The following is a 19,000-nucleotide window of genomic DNA, read 5'->3' as shown; positions in this document are numbered from 1 at the left end:
TCCAAGCGAATCAAAGAGGAGAAGTCTTGAGCAGAGAAGGTTGCGACTTGTGAAGAAGAACAGAAGAAAAGAGATGAGGAGCAGGAGAAATCTGAGATTAGGTCTCTGTCCCTGATCTGGGTTTGTTTGTTTGTTTTTTTTTTTTTAAGGGTAAAAAGTCAGTATTACCCACCCACGTATTCGATTTATTTACATACTTACGTATCGGCATAGGATACAGACGTATCCAAATCTGGATACGCGTATCCGAGCATATCATACCCGGATCCCAGATCGGTACGGGATACGAAGCCAATTTCACGTAGCCGTGCACCATAGGCAAATATACTCAAAGGAGTGTTTTACATTAAGGTTCCGTTTGCTTCATGGAATGAATATCTTAAGAAAGTTATTTATTTATATTTTCATCGAGAAGGGAAATTAAGATTCCTACTAATTTGTTTGGTAATAGTAAGGAATAGAATCAATAACTAATAATACAATATAATGAAAGAAAAATGGTTTGTTTATATGATTATTTTAGTCATACAAATATTGTAATAAATATTAAAAAATGTAGTTAATGTTGAAAAATGAGAATTAAATGATTCATTTTTCTCCTTATTATTTTCTTGCAAGAAGAACCATTTTCCTAACCTTGCACTTACCAAATATGGGAAAGTAAGCTTTCCCTTTCTTAAGCTTAAAATCCGTGAAACAAATATGGTGTAACTGAATATGGTGCATGTGTGACTATAATTTGTAATCCCATGTCAAAGAAAATGGTTGATGAAGAGAGTTTTATTCATCACAAAATTACAATAAACTTCAGCTTCTTAGTGCGAGGTCATAACATTGTTAAATACTTATAACGATATAATAAGTCTCAATAAATAATGAAATATATGTACAATTTAGATATAATGTCAAACAATTGACAATTCATCTACATTAATTTTGCGTTGTACCACAAGTTTGAATGTAATTAGTGACCATCTCAGAAATTGAAATATTTGAAACGAAAAGTGGTCATACATACATACATATGAGTAATTATTGTATAATTTGGGACTATCATGTATCTTTGTGGTTTTGATCTCTAGGATCCCAACACATGCATGTGGACCAATTAACATCAAGGCAAAGCACAAAGACTAATAAGATTATCCGAGACCTCAAGATTGTCTCGAGACCATGGACATGTGATTGTAGTCGAGGACTTCTAAATAAGTTTTCCATACATCTTCCTCTTTATCTACTGCATTTATAATATCAGCATAGATATAGAAACCCTATTTATTGGTCAGAGACACTCTTTAATTTTTGATCTGCTAGCTTGTACTTAGCAAGCTACGATGATGGAACAAATCACTGATGACCCCTGCAGTTCTGGCCTTCTGGGCAAGTGCATCGACCCAGTTTCACATGAATGCAGAAAGTTGCAGTGATAAACGTATCCCTACACTGTACAGATTACAGTAAAGGCACTTGTTTTATTGAGGTCATCGATAGCCATAGTGGAACCAAATTCCAGGCAAAAAAATAGGGTTCAAAAAGGCACATGAAGTATTTGACCCAATTGTCTCATGGTGGCCAAGCAAAAAAAGCACAAAGGGAATTCATAGACCAAGAATTGAAGCATATGGAAAATGAAAGATGTGGGTCCCGGCCTAAATTGTTACTTTCCGAATCGGAAAAGGTAGAGATGGATGGTGCGGTGCACGTCAGCCCCATCCACGGCCACAGTGCTCCTCCATCGGAAGTGGGTTCCACGGCATCGCCACCACCCAAAATGCCCTTTTTTTCTTTCTTTTTTATTTCTTTGTTGCTTTTTCAGTTTTTCGTAACATAGTAGAATGACGTTGCAAGGGCAAAAGGCAAAGACTTTGTAACACTTGTTTCTAATCCATTCGCTTCGCCTCGCCGCGTCGCTCAAAGATGCTGTGGGTCCCTCCCTCCTCTTCCACTACTACTACTACTACTAATTAACTTGAGAAGTTCTTTGATAGCAGCCCAATTAAAATTAAAAAAAAAATTTGCTCCCTTTTTTAATAAGGCAATATATCCAAAACACCTTTCACTCTCCTGCAAAGTTTTGATTGGGCAATGCGGTATTGGCCAGCCCTACCGCGCTGCCCAATCACTACGTGGTACGGCTGCCCTACTTAAGAATCTCTCAATTAACTTAACCATGGTTGCCGCTGCGTCTGTGATTTGCTGCTTTAATTTAAGATGCACCTGTGCGATTTGCAAATCTTGGGAGAAATTTAGAAGGCACCTTTTTGCATCAATACATAAATATAGTTTAGTTTCGTGTAACGATATGTGTATTGGCGCTAGGGCTTAGATAATTGGATGCAAAGCGGTTTGAAATCACCCACTCAGATGACGATGAATTAGGTCAGGAATGCTGAGTTAGTTCACTTCCAACTCTTCCAATGCAAACCAAAACTAAGTTATCATTATTCTTAAAGATTGTTGCTACAGTATGAACATGAAGCGTTGTCTAACCTAGAATGGTATGAGATAGTGTAGATAGGACGAAGGAGGTTAAAATCTCTGTAAGAAAATTCCGAGAAATCCATGATTAGAGATCAGTTCTCAAGTTCTAACTTTGTTGACTAAGCAAGGGATCATAGACTGGAGGCAGTTCTTTCCTCACCCCATATTACTCATTCAATAGTTAAAAACCCATGATATTCTAGGAAACTGATAAACAGAAGGGAAATTGTATGAACACCCATATATAAACATAACTTACATAAACTATTGGATCAAACTAAGTTAAAACCATTGCTACTGATATATTTACATATATATTCCATAGACTTATGGAAGTAGAGGTATACAAATTAATTTGATGTTTGACTACACAATTTCCTGCTACCTATGACGCACGTAATATCAGTTGTTCCGCGTACCTCAAACAAAGGCCTAATTTTGCACCCTGCTGGTTTTCATAAGCCACCACCAAAACCAACCAATTCAATCTCTCTTGTTATCCCTTCGGCTTCTTTGCGGATTCGAAGGTAAAAATGAATAAAGGAAAAAGAATCTGATGTGATGTGATGTTAGCTGTTTAGGCAGTCATACCATATAGCTTTACACTTCTGCTGTGAGGCTTGAAGGTACACGTTCTTGTTGTACAATATGTGTTCTCAGGCTACATTCCTCAACCTGCTCAGAAAAAGCAATCTTTGTAGATAAGTTAAACTATAACGAGAAAAAGGACAAGAATGTCCTGTAGCAGAATAAGAAAGTTGCACCACTCAACCTTTGCCCTATAATGATAAATTAAACCTCCTCTCCCACAATTAGGCGAAATTTCAGGGTCCTTGTGTTTCAGTTATGATTCTTATGAAGGTGTAATGATTAGTTAGCAATCTGAGGTAAAATTTTCAGTTCGCAGAAGCATAAGTAATATGCTAATACCCCTATTATATTCTTCGATCTGATAGTTTATATCAAGTGGATGGAGATAAGGTCAAGAGGAATATGAAAGAAGGGCCAAAAAAACACAATAATGGTTCTTCCACCGTTAATGTCACATCTACCACTTTGCCTTTTCCCAAAACCCACAATCAAGATCTCACTGCAGCATTTATGCATGATTAGCTAGGGCAAGATCACCATCAAAAGAATCAGGAAAAAAAAAAAAGCTGGTGTGAGGTGTTCTACTTCCTATCTATAGTTTGATTTAGATCTTAAACTGAAACCATATCTATAGTTTGATTTAGATCTTAAACTGAAACCAATTAACAACAAATACCTGCATGGCTGCAACTGTTGACAATAGATCCCTGCATTGACCAAGCAAAGCATGCTCCTTGACACTTACATTTGCAAGTTCATCCGCCAAAGAGTTCACCTCCCCAACCTATCAGTTACAGATGTTTTCAGATCAGTGGCAAAACAAAACTTTCCAAAAGAACATTCAATAGTTGGTCATTAAGGACTTAACACATTGCCATAGATGTGTATTGGCTGCTCTGGCAATCAAAGAGGATGTAATAGGAGAGACATAAAACATTTTACATATAAATCGCTTCATGTTTATGGCCACTGACAGAAAAGATTTTGATAAATAAGAAGCTACAGATCCCTTAGTGATCCTTATTCCTTGATATTTGAATTTATGAAACTCTAAAAGCCCGTACAGGCTGGGTAGTTTCTGAAGTACTCAATTTGGTTGTTGTAGAAGTCACAGTAGCTCAATGGTCACTCTTTGAGTCTTTGGAACTCAATTGTATCATCTCACACTACTAGTACTACCAACGCAAGATTTCTTTCAATCAAGACAACTCCCGGAAGGACTCCAATTGTAGACTGTAGATGTTCTCAAAGAGAGGACCAGTCCTGATAGCCTTTTACTCATTTAACAACCTAATAGTAACTACCCATACAACCATCATCTTCAAGGAAAAACCCCAGTAGGACACTACTAGTAACTACCAACACAAGATTTCTTTTCAATCAAGACAACTCCCGGAAAGACTCCAATTGTAGACTGTAGATGTTCTCAAAGAGAGGACCAGTCCTGATAGCCTTTCACTCATTTAACAACCTAGTAGTAACTACCCATACAACCATCATCTTCAAGGAAAAACCCCAGTAGGACTCTAATTGTAGAATGAGGAAGGCCCAACAAGTCCTAAAGATGGCCTTGCATCATGTTAACAACCACCTGTCCACGCTCTATTAAGGTCCTGAGACAAGTAACTGATAGCCTTTCACTCATTTAACAACCTACTAGTAACTACCCATACAACCATCATCTTCAAGGAAAAACCCCAGTAGGACTCTAATTGTAGAATGAGGAAGGCCCAACAAGTCCTAAAGATGGCCTTGCATCATGTTAACAACCACCTGTCCACGCTCTATTAAGGTCCTGCGACAAGTAGAGATCTAATACCCATGAAGATGGCAAGGATATAAAGTTTGAGAAAAATCACCTTCGATAATAATAAGCATATTGATGATGCCATTGCCTGCATCACATCAACTGCTGAAGAAATAGCATCCTTCACATTGTGGACATCTGCCTGTACCAATAAAGAATTGGAAAATAAACTGTCACTAGCTATAGGGACAAGCAGGTAAAGAAAGAGGTATGAGAAAGGCACATACCCTTGCTCCATCAACCACTGGAAGACGGAGTGTGCTAGCCCTCAAAGCTTCGATGGCACCAGACAAGGAATTAGAGTAATCCCGATCCATAAGTGAACACTCTTCCAAATATATCATCTGCACCCATGAAGCAAAATAAAATTAAAACTTAAGCGTCAATAAAGTACATTGAAAACAAACCACCTTATTCAACAGCAATGCATGACTTCCAGTACAAAAAGTAAGAACATAGAATCTCACAAGGGAGCAGTGATTATCATTCTAAAAGAGCAAAGGAAAGCAGTCACAGACGAAATTTCAAGCCAATGAGGTATTGGAGAATAAAAAAGAAGAAGAAAAAACATTCTGTTCCTCTACTTAATAATCTAGTAATCCACTTCAGATTGCAAGCCCAACCCCTCATGGTCAGAAAAAGAAAAACCCAGAGAAATGGGATGGAAGTGTGAGAGTTGACTGCATGCAAAACTTGGACCAAATGATATTTAAATACCATAACTTCAACAAACCGCTCACATGACAACAAATAGGAAACATTCAAGCAATATCAGGCAAAAGATTCAAACAACTGGAATAAGAACGCGGTCACTGGTCAGAGATCTTACTTGCCCCTGGAGGATGGAAGTTAGCTTCAAATTTTGCCTCAGCAGTTGTAACTCAGTTCTTTTGGCTCTAACAGATTCCCGGAGTTTTGAAGTTGTTACCCACGCATTGTATAAACTTCTCTGATGAAAAGCAGGAATTCCAGTAAGACAACAAAAATTTCAGGTAAAGGATTGATTTATTGAAACAGAAAAATCCAACATCTATAACATAAGTTGTATATCTGCTAAACATTCAAATTTAACACAAATAAAGGAGTAGTGAGTATCCACAATATTTTAGAATCCTTTCCAACCCAAAATTTTACTGACTATCATCCACTCATAAGTCGTAACTATTTCAATTTTCACATGGACGAGGGCGCTCGTATGATAAAAGAAACACAACAAGAGCCTAATACTCTCCCATAGAAATACGCAAAAATACAATGCAGTATCTCACCCGACTTTGTCAAACCTGAATCATCGTGTAAATGACCTATCAATATTCAATTATTTTCATGTAAACAAGCTATCAAGCATTCAAGCTAACCCACCCTACAGGTACTCATATCTTATATCTGCAGCCAGATACATTCATTAAATCAGAGCTTTTAGAAGGAAACAGAAAATTAAAATTTTGCCTAGCGACATATATCAAACACTTCTTTATGCAAGAATATGCCTCACATGATAACATATCATTTAATGACAGAGAAAGAAGAAAGCAGAATTGCCTTAAATTCCCTCAGTATTGAAGCATATACTAGTTTTCACAAACCACACAATACACTTCTTTATGCAAGAATATGCTTCACATGATAACCTATTATTTAATGACATAGAAAGAAGAAAGCAGAATTGCCTTAAATTCCCTCAGCATTGAAGCATATACAAGTTTTCACAAACCACACAATACACTTCTTTATGCAAGAATATGCTTCACATGATAACCTATTATTTAATGACATAGAAAGAAGAAAGCAGAATTGCCTTAAATTCCCTCAGCATTGAAGCATATACAAGTTTTCACAAACCACACAACACTAACCTAGTTTCGGTTACAAATCTATATGTACTAGTCCAACTTTGACCATTTCAGAAATAACTGACACTACTGTTATAACAAAACTGAAAGGGGTGCCATAGCAAATAAGTTGCCAAAAACCTGAACTGCAGCCAGACGAATTGCAAAGATAATCATATACAAGAAGCAGAAAAGCATTCAAAGATTCCCATATAAATCAAGGCATAGAGAAACAAGAAAAATATAACGTACAAACTTATGCCATCCAATGTAAGCGAAACATAATAGTTGTATATTTCAAGACAATGGGGCTTAAGTCCAGGAGTCATACCTCTGCATTGGATCTCTGTGCGGCTAGTGCAGCATTAGCTCTAGCATTCACAAAACGCCACTGCAACAGCCGGTTATGTAAGAGCCTCACCACATGTGCATCAACTATCCGATTCTCCCCAACCTTCCCTCTTCGAACATCAGCAGCAAAACTTAAAACCGAAGGCATGTTGCTCAAGTTACTACTTGGCGTAGCTGACACTCCATTCCTTACTCGAGAAGGGCTCACTCCCCTCAAAGGGGATGATACAGATGGCCGGCTGAGCTTACTTGGCGATGCAGGCCTAGCAGCTCCACGACTTGGGGATAACTGGCCTCTGCTATTCAAAACACCCCGAGGAGATGACACAGGACTATCAATAGATAATCTATTGGCCTCGTTAACCTTCGGAGAGGCCACAGTTCTTGTTCCATTAGCCTTATACTCGGACTGTCTGCGCAAGAGATTGTTAGTCTCTTGCCAAAACCTCGCCTGAACCACTATCCCTCTAGGACGTGGCGCTTGTCCAACAGCAGCAGAGCAATTAGTGCCACCTCCACCGAGCTCGTGAGGCCCCGAATTGGAACTACCAGAAGACACACTGTCAGTATCAGAGGATGCCACAGCTTCAGACTGTGTAACTCTAGCTTCATCAACAGGCTCAGTAGCTTTCACAGAACCCAAATTGCACGAACTAGACCTCAGTTTCCCATCAAGATCATTCCCCAGCGAATTTTGCAATGCCCTAACCACATTGGAACCAGATCCATTCACTTTCTTCCTCTCCACCGTACAATCCAAGCTCCTGGTCATACAAGTGTCCGGCCTCAACCTCGCCGGCCACCGGTACTGCTCCATCGGCCTCGAATTCTCGCTCTGATCCGGCCTCGCCGGCGTCGAAGCCTTCCTCCGCTCCGGCGTGCCTTTCCTCGCAGTCGGAGACGGCGCTCGCTTCGCTTTACTCACCTGGAGCGAGTACGACTCGCCCTGAAACGAAACCGATAGACTCCTCGTCGAAGTGACCAGCAGCTTCTGGGCCGCCGACATTTCACCGCCGCCGGCAGCTCCACTCCCGGCCCTCAAATCCAAAGAATTAGGTCTCGGAGTGACCGGTCTCCTCCTCTCCACCGACTGCGACCGCCTCAGCGTCTGCGGCGTCGGAATCGGACTCGCCGCCCCGGTCCTTGAGACCGCCGGCGAGGGGCACCGTTTCGAATTGGCACAAGTAGACGAAGCCGCGGAGGCGGAGGAAGAAGACGACATGTAGCGGGACGTGACTTCTCGAGACTTGAGGCGGCGAGGAACGACACCATTTTCGGGGTCGGAGGGTAGTAGCGGAGGCCTGGTACCGTTCTGAGGACGACCGGAGGCGGCGGCTTTGGGGTTCAATGTCGTCGAAACAGCAGCTACCATCGCAGAAACTCAGAATTCGATTCAAATCTCATCCTCCAAAAACCCTAATCCCTCTGGAAAAAAATTACTAAATTCCAACAACTTCCACTGCAGACTCCAATTCTAGTGTGTAGCTCTCTCACTCCTCTGAGAAATAAAATCAATTTTATGTAAATGAATAAAAATAAAGCAGGAGCGGAAAAGAGAAAAGTGAAGTCTGAGAGTGTGTGGGTGGTGCTTTTGGAAAGAGCAAGGTGATCGAGTTGGGATATATGACCGTTACGACTAAGCCGGCGAGAGAGGAAGCGGTTTTAGCCGAGATTTGGGAGCGTAACTGTCGTACTAGCCACCCCGTGTGTTTGGGCTTCGCAAAAAGAACCATTTAAATAAACTTATTATTTATTTTTTGTTTTTCTTTTCCGTTTTAGTGTTAATTGATTTGTTGGTTCATCTGTTTTTGAATTTTTCTTTGTTTGATTTGTACACGCTGGGTTTTGGGTGATGGGCACCATGGTATTTATTATTAATAAAAAGCTATTACTCGCGCGGCTGGGGGGTGTTTTGGTAAATGTAAATAGTGTAGTGAGTTGCGTTGGTGGGGCTAGCTTGGTTACACGTGGCGGCGAGTGTTCTTTTCTTACCAAGAGAGAGAAAGAAGGATGCGAATGTTGAATCTTCGAAGAGACGTTACGCGAATCCATTTTTCGATACCAGCTATTCGGAGTTGACCGTTTTAGTTGTCCAAAACCTCATTTCTAGCTTTTGGATTTTTTTTTTTTTTTTTTTTTGAGGAAAGAGCTTTTGGATTTTATGATCACTTAATCTATAAAAATAATCATTATTAATTTTGATGATTTGTATTATGAATCTTTTTTTTTTTTTTTTTGAACCAATTGTATTATGAATCATTGAATTGGAGTACTGCGATGTGTTAATCATTTTAAATCTTTCTTTATTTTTTTTCACTAAATTTTTATTGAGTAAAAAATTAGATATCTCATATTGTTTCAAAATATTGTAGAGTTTTAATTAATTCAAATTAAATTACTTTGATGAATTCATTGAAAGTGTTATTATGTTTTCACGAACTCGTCAATCAGTAGTTTTATCAAAAAATTATATCTAATGATGGATAAATATGAAATATTATTGTATTACAAGTTAAATCTTGCAAATTAACTACTTCAAACTTAAATTTGATATATTTTAAGTTTTTAACTAAGACTTGTAATTAGTATGATTACACTTTTCAATCATAAATACGTTTTTGAGATTCTTAAGATTGGACATTAGAATAAATTTTCAGCACATTTTATTTTATGGTTCTCTCTGGCTTAATAAATGTACTGACAACTCAATGTTGTGCCACTTACAAAAGGCTGCTTTTCTTTTCTTTTCTTTTTTGATTGTGTTACAGGTGGGTGTTATCATGGGCTTGCTTCTCGGTCAGTCTTCATTACCATATCAGTTCTCACTAATTTTGGTTTTTACAGTATTTCCAAAAGAGAAGGTGAATTATGAAAGGAGATGTCACCAATAATTTACTTAATTAACAAGGCTACCTAGAAAACTTTGAATCTTCAAGAGGACAATTACACTCTGCTTTGTGTTTTAGTAACTCTAATTACTCTCTTTGAGTTTATCTTAAGTCACACTATATATTGCATCTTTTTATGCACCAAGCAAAGGATTAGACAATAGATACAACCACCTCCCCTACTCTTGTTAAATTATGTACCTAATTATGATCACTTGTATGCCACTAAAATAACTTTGATCATGTCAATCACCATTCACGATTTTAAGTAATATATAATACGTTTGAGGCATTTTTTAAATCTAGATTATGATGTAATCACTCACAATTAATTATGCGGATGATTCAGGAGAATTGACCCTAAGATATCGACCTAGTTGTAGTTTTTATAACAAGTAGCTAGTCAATCAATTAACTCACCTTTAAAGGACTTAACAATGTCAATCTTCAATGTTGTTTAAGAGAACACTCTTTGGTGTATAAAGATGGCAATTGACCTTAATATAAAACAAAAAAACAAAAAACATGTGTCATAGTTTCACATTAAATTAGCAGCATTAACTTAGTAATTTCTGACTTTATTACTGATAAATAAAAAGAGAGGTCACAAGCTTCCACTCTAAATTCTAAACCCCAAACCTAGCTACTTGCATGTGTGGCATTCTAATAAAGATGACATATTTCTATTAAAGATTTATATATGTAACTTTATTTGATGTCATTTTTTTTTTCCACATGCCAAATAACGATCGAGTTATTTCACATTGCTTTTTATCCCAAGTGAAGTTGTTTTAACTATTTCTATTTCTCTTGTGGCGTGACCAAATAACTAACTTGGAAGTCGAAGCCTTCTGTCTCCCTTTGAGAGAAAACCCTAACTCGGCGGCGCCCCAGTGCTAACCTCTCGTCCGGTGGAAGCGCTGGCAACTCGGCTGGCCTTGGCCTCGCCGATGTCATGTGGTTTTGCTGCCGGACGGGGAATGATTGGGTTGTTCATGTAGTCCTTGGATTTGGTTGCTCAACTTTTGGCATGTGCAGTTTGGTTTTGTGTTTCCGGCATGTAATCTCTGGGAGCACTACAAGGGAAAACCCCTTTAGAGACAAAAGTATAGGCGACATAAGTCATTTGCGTCACTAATAACTATAATGGGTGGCACAATTTTTTAGTTTGTCACCAATAAGTTGTCATCTTAAATTAAATTTATATTAATGTTTGCTTGACAAAATAATAAAGAAAGGAGACAAAATCTTTTTGTCTCAACTTTTTATTAGTGACAAAATATAATTTTGCCTCCTATTGTTTTTATAATTTAGGCAGTTGGCCTTTATTCCACCAGCGGGAAATCAAAAATTTAATTGAGAGGAAAAAACATTGAGACTTCAAATCTCCAAAATGGTGTAGTATTATGTAAAAGAGGATGAGGTATAAATACCTTTTTTTTTTTTTTCTTTTTTTTCCTTCTTTCATCCTATCCACCGCGAAATCTATTTTCCCAAGCGTTCACAACTTCGAACCTCAAACTGCCAGCAACATGAACTCCACCTTCGATCGACAACTACTTCATCTCCTCAAACCTCAAACTACTACATCATCTTCTCTCTAATCTCTTCTTTTCACTTCTCAACCCCAGCAGCCCAATCTCAAAATCATCCTAAATCACCAGCACCAAACCCCTTCATCTTGGGTTTTTTATCGATCAGGTAAATTTTTAATTTTTGTCTTCTTTTCTTTTTATAATTTGATTTGTTTCAATGGGTATTCTCAATTTTCAATTGTAATTGTGTTTTGATTACAATATACCAGTTGAGATGATGGGTTCTTATACTGGTAAGAAAACAATGGATAATTGTTTGGGATATGAATTCTTGATTGCTGCAGACTTTTCAATTTCAGTATTGTTATTTTTTGATGATATCATCTCTCTAATTTTGGTTTTATATTAATTGGGTTTTTGTTTTTGTTTTCTCACCCATTTAGAATTGACAATCTTGTTTATTTAACATATGCACGTCTTGATGGAATTGTTGGGGGTGGTTGAGTTTTATGTAGAGAGATGAACTCAGGTTTAAATATATTTGGATTTGATGTGGTGGATAGTGATGGCTTCAGGAACTAATTGTTAATATAGGGAAGTGACTGTAATTGGTTCTTTATATATATATATATATATATATATATATATATATTACTTGGACTTCCAATAGCCAGAGAAAAGGTTTTGAGAGATACGGCGGGGTTCTTGGATACAGTTTTGTATGGAAAATCCAAAGCATTACTTTCTGCTAAGCGGAAACATAAAATTGTTCTTATAGTCTCAATTGTCACACTCGTACTATTTTCAATCTATGTTGAAGTTTACAGTTTGTGTCTTTATATATTCCAGGAAAAAGGGAAGCAGAATCGCATCAGAGAGCATCATCCGGATTGAATACTAGTATGATTCTTCTTTGCTCTTGCGGTTTTTACTCTATGTTTCTCTTTAGTTTTGTTTTGAAATTCATTGTCTTCTGTAGGTGATTGTTGAAAGTGCTAAAAAGAGTGATGCAACTGATCGATATTGAGAAGAACAAGTAAGTTTTCTAATTTACGTATATTTATGTCATATACATTTTGACATGGCCTTTGTCTTTGCTTCTGCTTATAATATGTTAGATGTAGGCTCATTAATGTTATGGTCCTTAGTAGTTTATAAAGAAGCTGGTCTATGATCAGGAAGAGTCCTGTAATGTCCTTTTTGTTGTGTGAGAAAGCGTTAACAACCTTTAATCACAGTTTACTTATATCTTTACTAATTTTCTGCGGACCATATCTTTTGGCCTTGAAAAGCTGAAATTTTATTTTGCTTTTGTCTTGATTTGTTTTTTAGGTTTTGTTGAGCTCACTTCAATCCAAAAATTGCTTTAGTATTACACAAAAGGTGTCCAGGTATGCTCTAAAGTTCCACGTAGTCTATTAATATCTTCCTCTCTCCTTTTTATTTTATTTTATTTTATTTTTTATGGTTTATGCGAGCTAAGACCAGTCTTGAAACATGATGGTAGTGGACATGTATATAATAGAAAAATAAGGAAAGACATTATATGATTTTGGATATGTAAAGTGTTTATTAAATTGCATATTTGTTGGTTGAATAAGGATTATTTTGCTAATATGGATCAAGAGGCAAGCACAAACACGTCACTGCTAATGCTAGCTAAGTGTATTAAATTCCTTAGATTCAAATGTATTATTAAATTCATATTTGAAAGTGTTTAGATGAATTTTGTACGAAAGCCAAGTAGGTGAAATAATTCAATTTAGGAAGCTAGGCTAAGCTAATCATATAAGGATGTAGGACAGTTGCAGAAAGTGATTACTTAGATGAATAGATAGACAGATAAGCTTATATCTGTGATTTGGTTTCCAAATCTACGATCAATCTGTCTTCAAGTTGTTCTGTAGACTATAAGGGAAAAAGGAACAAAACACAAACAGCTACCTATGATCTAGCAAATTTAATTGACCAATAACGCTAGACACAAATGCATCACTTATGAAGGAATAATTCTTGGTTGTCATTTATTTTATATCATTTTTGAAACAAGTAACAAATGCGTCACTGCTAATGTTTATTAAATTCATATTTGTGTGATTTGGTTTGTCTGTAGCAAGTAGTTGCGCAAAATTCAAAAGCATGAACACTGCTAATGCTAGCTAAGTGTTAAATCTGATCAGTAGTCTTCATCATGGTGCTACAATTGTAGTGATGATGTGATGATCATTTTTGAGGTATATGTCTTTTGATTGTGTATTTTATGCTTCTATGAATTAGCGACCTGCCTTTGTCATTTTGAAGGTTTAGATTCCCTGAAGGCAGGGACATTGTCTAACTGTTCCCGACAAGAATGTATAGCTTTTTTCTTCTTCCACTGATCGATCATCTCCCACAGAAATTTATACCAGACACTCATACCTACTTATACATGTTTAAGTTCATAATGTATGTAAATAGGTACATCTATATATTTTGATGGGAAGAGAATAATGTGATCTGTACATGTCTATATATAAGCTATTACTTGAGAAAAACACTTTTAATCTGTTCCACAGCTAACAAACAAGGCTTTAATCCTTTTTGTTGTTGTCTATTCTACTACATCTGCAACTTTTTCTTGTTCTAGCTTTTCTCAGATGACTTATAACTTTTTCTTCAATTTTATTTTGGAAGGGTCAGTAGCATTATAACGATGTTTCCAGGTCCATTTGGATAACCTATAAACTGGATGTTTGACTATTTTAATTTCAGGTTTGGCTGATCTCCAGACTTCAACCCAGAACTTGCTCTAGTATCATTAAAAAGGTGTCCAGCTATACTCTAAACCTCCACATATAGTATATTCTTTTTGTACTTTTTCTTCAATTTTATTTTGGAAGGTTCGGTAGCATTATAACGATGTTTCCAGGTTCACTTGGATAACCTTTAAACTGGATGTTTGACTATTTTAATTTGAGGTTTTGTTGATCTCCAGACTTCTATCCAGAAATTGCTCTAGTATCATAAAATAAGGTGTCCAAGTATACTCTAAAGCTCCACATAAAGTATATTCTTTTGGTAATGTATCGTAACATAACATACTGGTCAATACTCACTCCATCTTCTTCTTCTTTTTCCTTTTCTTTTGTCTCTTTTTTTTTTTTTTTCTCCCTTTTGTCACACAGCAGAAGATGAGTCAATAACACTTCATTTTCAACTTTTGGTCCTTTTCATTTAACAACAAGCTGAATTTTATTTTGCTTTTTCTGTAAAACAAGAAATAATACTTATGTGTTCATAAGTATTATTTCTTGTTTGATCAAATAATTAGTATTGCTTTTTCTATAGGTTTCTGAGTCATTGATTCTTCTATATGTTTCAAATGACACAGATGAAAGGTCCAACTTGAACATTGAAGTTGTCTCTTCTCTAGAATTAGGAAAAGCTAGTCTTAGATATTGCATCCAGCGAGGTGCACTTCAACTGAACCAAATGGTTAGAGTTAAGGAGGTTACTACTGCCTATTGAAAATATATTGTAACATGAACTATCAGTAAAAAGAAGGGGCATGTCCTTGGCCCTTATGTTAGTACGCTTCAGTCATGTTAAGTTTTCTTGTGATTTACTTTTACGAATCACTAAGAAGTGATATATTCTCACGGTTCTGAGTGGTTTTCTGCTTGGTCGTAATATTACTTGAGCCTGAAATCTGCATGTGCGCTTGCTCCTTCAGTCTGTTTAATTATTAATCTGCTCATGTGTTTATGGTATTTATTGGCATAAATCTGCAGGTTTGAGGTATTGAGTTAAAATTGAATATTTTAACATGTATTATATGCATACTGATCATATTAACTTTTTATTTTGAGCACAAACAGAAAGGTAAAAATGTGTCTTTTGTTGAGAATTGGAGCGCTATGCATCAACATCGTGACGGTCAATGGATCAACGAAGCAGCTGAACAAACTGGGGTTAGCTTTTGTTATAAAGATTTTCAATTTTTAATCTTGTTTTTATCGCTTTTTAATTAATTATTTTTTTCTTCTTCAATTATGTAGAAGAAAATGTTAGGAGAATTGAATCAAACAAAGGAGAAGTTAGCTGAAGTGCTTGGGGCTGCCTCACTTGATGAAATAGAAGTTCCCGTCTCTATGCAGTTGGATATCTTGGCAAATGGCGTTGGGGTTGCAAAGGGTAGAGGCATTCGCGGTCTGGGCTATGGTCCACGGAAGGAACCCGTCCATTATTCTGAGAGTGATAAATCTACAAATACTTCAGTGACAGAACAAAAGGTGATTGAGCTGACAGCCACGGTGGAAAAGCTTTTGAGGCATATCAGTCACATAGAAGAGCAACTTGCTACTGTTGAAGGGTATAATGTTCATTATTCCAGTGATGATGATGATGATTATGATAATGGGGATGATGATGATGATGATGTGAATATCTATGGGGATGAAGATGAGGGTGCAGACTAGCTATTAGGACCTTAATGTTGTTTTCCGATGGAACTTTAGTTTTATATTATTAAACTAGAAAACTTGTTTTTGCTACCTATTGTCTATGTAGAAGTGTAGAAACGCAAAACTTCACTTTCTCTGTTATACTATCTTTTCATTTATTCAATGCAATTAAATACTTTTTTATTTAGTTTTATTTAGTGTTGAAATTTGTTATATAAAATTGATAATTAGATATTATGTTCCCAGGTGTCAAGGTGACATTTTGTCACCAATAATATATAATCAATTAAATATGAAAATAAAAAATTAATTAATTTCAAAATATTCAAAGTATGGGTGACAAACCCATTCCGAACAGTTTGTCACTGATTCCCAAAATCCCGCCATTTTATTCAAATTACCCGCCATATATAGAATTTCTGCTCGATTGTGAAATGTTTTAGGTGACAAAATGTAGGCGTATAGGAGACGAAAAATACTTTGTCCCCTTTATTTTTGGGTGACAAAATTTAGCTTTTGTCACTAATAAGAATCTGTCACCCACTATTAGAGACAAAATTAGAGACAAAATGATTTTGTCACCCATACCTATGGGTGACAAATTTGTTTGAATGGGAGACAAAATAGGTTTGTCACTAAAGGGGTTTTCTCCTGTAGTGGAGGCGGCAGATCTTGTGTCGGAAGAGTCTTGGATCGACTGCGCGATTCGAATTCGGTGGCGGTGTCGATCGGGGACAGTGACATCGAGACTGGTTCGTGGGGATGCAACTTGTGGCGGCTTGGTCTCATCTTGTTTTCGTGTTGCAGCGGGGTTCGTCGGGTTTTGGTCGTGGCAGACTGTGGCGGACTCGGGGCGACGGGGACATGATGGAGCAGGCACCGGGGAGGAGCTGCGCTGGAAGTTTGGTGGTCTGGAGGTGATGGCTGGAGCCGAGCCAAGCCAAGCCTGCTGGGCCTTGGGTGGGCCTTCTTCTTGGGCTACTTGGATTGCAGTATTTTGAGCTAGAGTTTTTGCCCTAGGCCCATCTTTATGTTTTTAGTTTGTTTAATTACAATAATTCCTTGTTTTAGGAAGCTAAGCGTTTGTGCGCACTCTATGTTTCTCTAGCGCCTCTGGAGTAGTACCAAAAGAGGATATCCGTTATATCTACGTTCATGAATGTCTAATGGGTAGGTCTATTTCTATGTACCACTGTGGGTACTACCATTACACTCTTGTCTGTCTGTAGATGACAGCGGAAGGGTATGTAACGGCCTATTTTGGCTTTAGATTAATATATTGCCACCCGCCCTTTGGGTTTGGGTTTGATTAAAAAAAAAAGTGAAGCTGTTTTAAACTTGGACTTCACTTCCACTCTAAACCCAGCAGGAAGTTTTCACTGCTGTAACTGCAGAAACTATACTGCAAGGCATATGTGCTTGCTTCAAATTTCAATATTTCCACAGCCACAGTATGAACCATTTAATTCACTCAATGAATATTACTTCGTCGTAATTTCAATTTGTGGTAGCTCCTTGGTTCAAGCAACCTGGTTACATCAATCTTTCCTTTTTCGATCGCTTATCGAACACTCTAGTGTACCGTATGAGCCTAATATCTCTAGCTAGCCATGAGAACTAGATCGAGCTAGGGCATCTCTAAAACTAAAAGTCCTAAAGACAGTAACACATGAAAGCATGCGAAGAATGATTTACAGGACCACTCCCAATTCAATAAGGTCCCTAAACCTTTTATCATAAACTTTTCATATTGGAGCTAATTTGTATATATACAGAAGGAAAAAAGATAGAGAGAGAAATAAATAAGAGAAGAGAGAGACATAATGATGAACAATAGGGTAGCTATATTATATACAAAGCAAAGCAAGCATTTGATAATTAATAGAGAAGAGATCGAATGGAGAAATGATGAAAAACTTGCCTAGTAATATGGATGAAGAACAAAAGCACAACTGAGCGATTGATCATCATCGATCATATCCCTGGCCTCCAACTCCTAGTTGTTCATTCTCGATGCATGAATGAATTGATTGCTGAGAAAAAGAATAGGTCCCCCTGAATAAATGGGATTCTGAATTTAATTACTATCTACGATATTATTTCTTATTCTGAGTTTGAGAAAATGGAGGAGTAGATCGAAAAAAAAGAGAGCATCTAAATAATTTTCTGGGATGCTCCGCCCCTGTGTTGTGCATGTACTGTCTGCTTCTGTCCCCAGGTCCCTCAATTTTACCTCCGTTTTGCTTTGGACATGTGTCTGTCTTATAGGGCCGGTCCCACGTCGCCTTCTCTTTGTTGCACTATAAGTCTCTACGTGAAGCCTTGTGGTACGGTCTATTGCATATGACGAGGGCTTGATTTGGACACATTGCGATATTATTTCCAAGTCGTGAAAAACTAGGAACTATATGATAAGATTTAGATGTAAACTTAAAGACTGAATTGTTACGAAACACACGAGTTAGTTTACAAAAAATTAAATACATATTTCATAAAGATTTAGAATGTGCTCAGCTTAATGCATGTATGCTTCAATTTTGAATAGTAAGATGATTGACCTACTATAGCTCTCAACAGTCTAGAATGTGTTAAGACGACTTACACCAGTTTGTAAGTGCATAGTATAAACCATGGCTGCAATACCGCCAAGATTAAACATGTCGTTGGACTACAGATCAAATTGATGCAAGTATGCTACAATTTCCGAACTGTAAATTGATTGGCCTACTCTAGCCTCAATGCACATAAACGTAAAAGAGCAGTTAAGACGCATCAGCATTGAAAATTTGGTATTGCAAGGTTTTCAGAAATTTCTCGAAACCCTGATACTGATTGAATTTCCACACTTTAATAGGATGAAAGCCAAAGCAACACTATTATTAGTTTCTCGCATTAACTCCCAAGAGCGACATTCCTACAAACCATTAGAAATCACTCTCATTCATACAAGTTACAGCACTACAAACCTACCAACCTACATTACAGTTCAGCATTACAGCCCTACATCCAGATGAAGTACAGCTTAATTTCTTGACAAATGCTGGCAAATTTGGACTTATTCGGAGTCGGAACG

The 19,000-nt window shown here is 37.2% G+C and overlaps 2 protein-coding genes across 8 annotated transcripts; one reads left to right on the top strand and one right to left on the bottom strand.

The window, feature by feature from the left end:
- Positions 1-2,689: 2,689 nt before the first annotated feature.
- LOC133735456 (QWRF motif-containing protein 2-like) lies at positions 2,690-18,104 on the bottom strand. Of its 2 annotated transcripts, none has more exons than XM_062162857.1 (7): positions 17,849-18,104; positions 7,043-8,560; positions 5,709-5,828; positions 5,107-5,223; positions 4,932-5,021; positions 3,749-3,856; positions 2,690-3,156 (listed from the first exon to the last, which is right to left on the bottom strand). In XM_062162857.1, the coding sequence occupies exons 2-7, from the start codon at positions 8,432-8,434 to the stop codon at positions 3,082-3,084; spliced, it is 1,902 nt and encodes a 633-aa protein (XP_062018841.1). In that variant the 5' UTR covers positions 8,435-8,560; positions 17,849-18,104; the 3' UTR covers positions 2,690-3,081. The 2 variants fall into 2 exon arrangements, with proteins under 2 accessions (XP_062018841.1, XP_062018842.1); XM_062162858.1 differs by lacking the exon at positions 17,849-18,104 and adding an exon at positions 8,691-9,195.
- LOC133735458 (uncharacterized) lies at positions 11,031-16,118 on the top strand. 6 transcript variants are annotated; one of them, XM_062162860.1, is made up of 8 exons: positions 11,031-11,651; positions 12,335-12,385; positions 12,465-12,521; positions 12,818-12,876; positions 13,599-13,719; positions 14,237-14,290; positions 15,343-15,435; positions 15,523-16,118. In XM_062162860.1, exons 5-8 carry the CDS (start codon positions 13,705-13,707, stop codon positions 15,940-15,942), a joined length of 582 nt encoding a protein of 193 aa, XP_062018844.1. In that variant the 5' UTR covers positions 11,031-11,651; positions 12,335-12,385; positions 12,465-12,521; positions 12,818-12,876; positions 13,599-13,704; the 3' UTR covers positions 15,943-16,118. The 6 variants fall into 6 exon arrangements, 4 of the variants coding, with proteins under 4 accessions (XP_062018844.1, XP_062018846.1, XP_062018845.1 ...); XR_009859040.1 differs by lacking the exon at positions 13,599-13,719 and having other exon boundaries at positions 15,422-15,435; XR_009859039.1 differs by lacking the exon at positions 13,599-13,719.
- Positions 18,105-19,000: the final 896 nt, after the last annotated feature.

The sequence above is a fragment of the Rosa rugosa genome, chromosome 3 (genome assembly GCF_958449725.1).
Source record: "Rosa rugosa chromosome 3, drRosRugo1.1, whole genome shotgun sequence".
NCBI lineage: Eukaryota > Viridiplantae > Streptophyta > Magnoliopsida > Rosales > Rosaceae > Rosa > Rosa rugosa.
The sequence above is the reverse complement of the archived record's forward strand: the minus strand, read 5'-3'. Positions and strand labels throughout refer to the sequence as shown.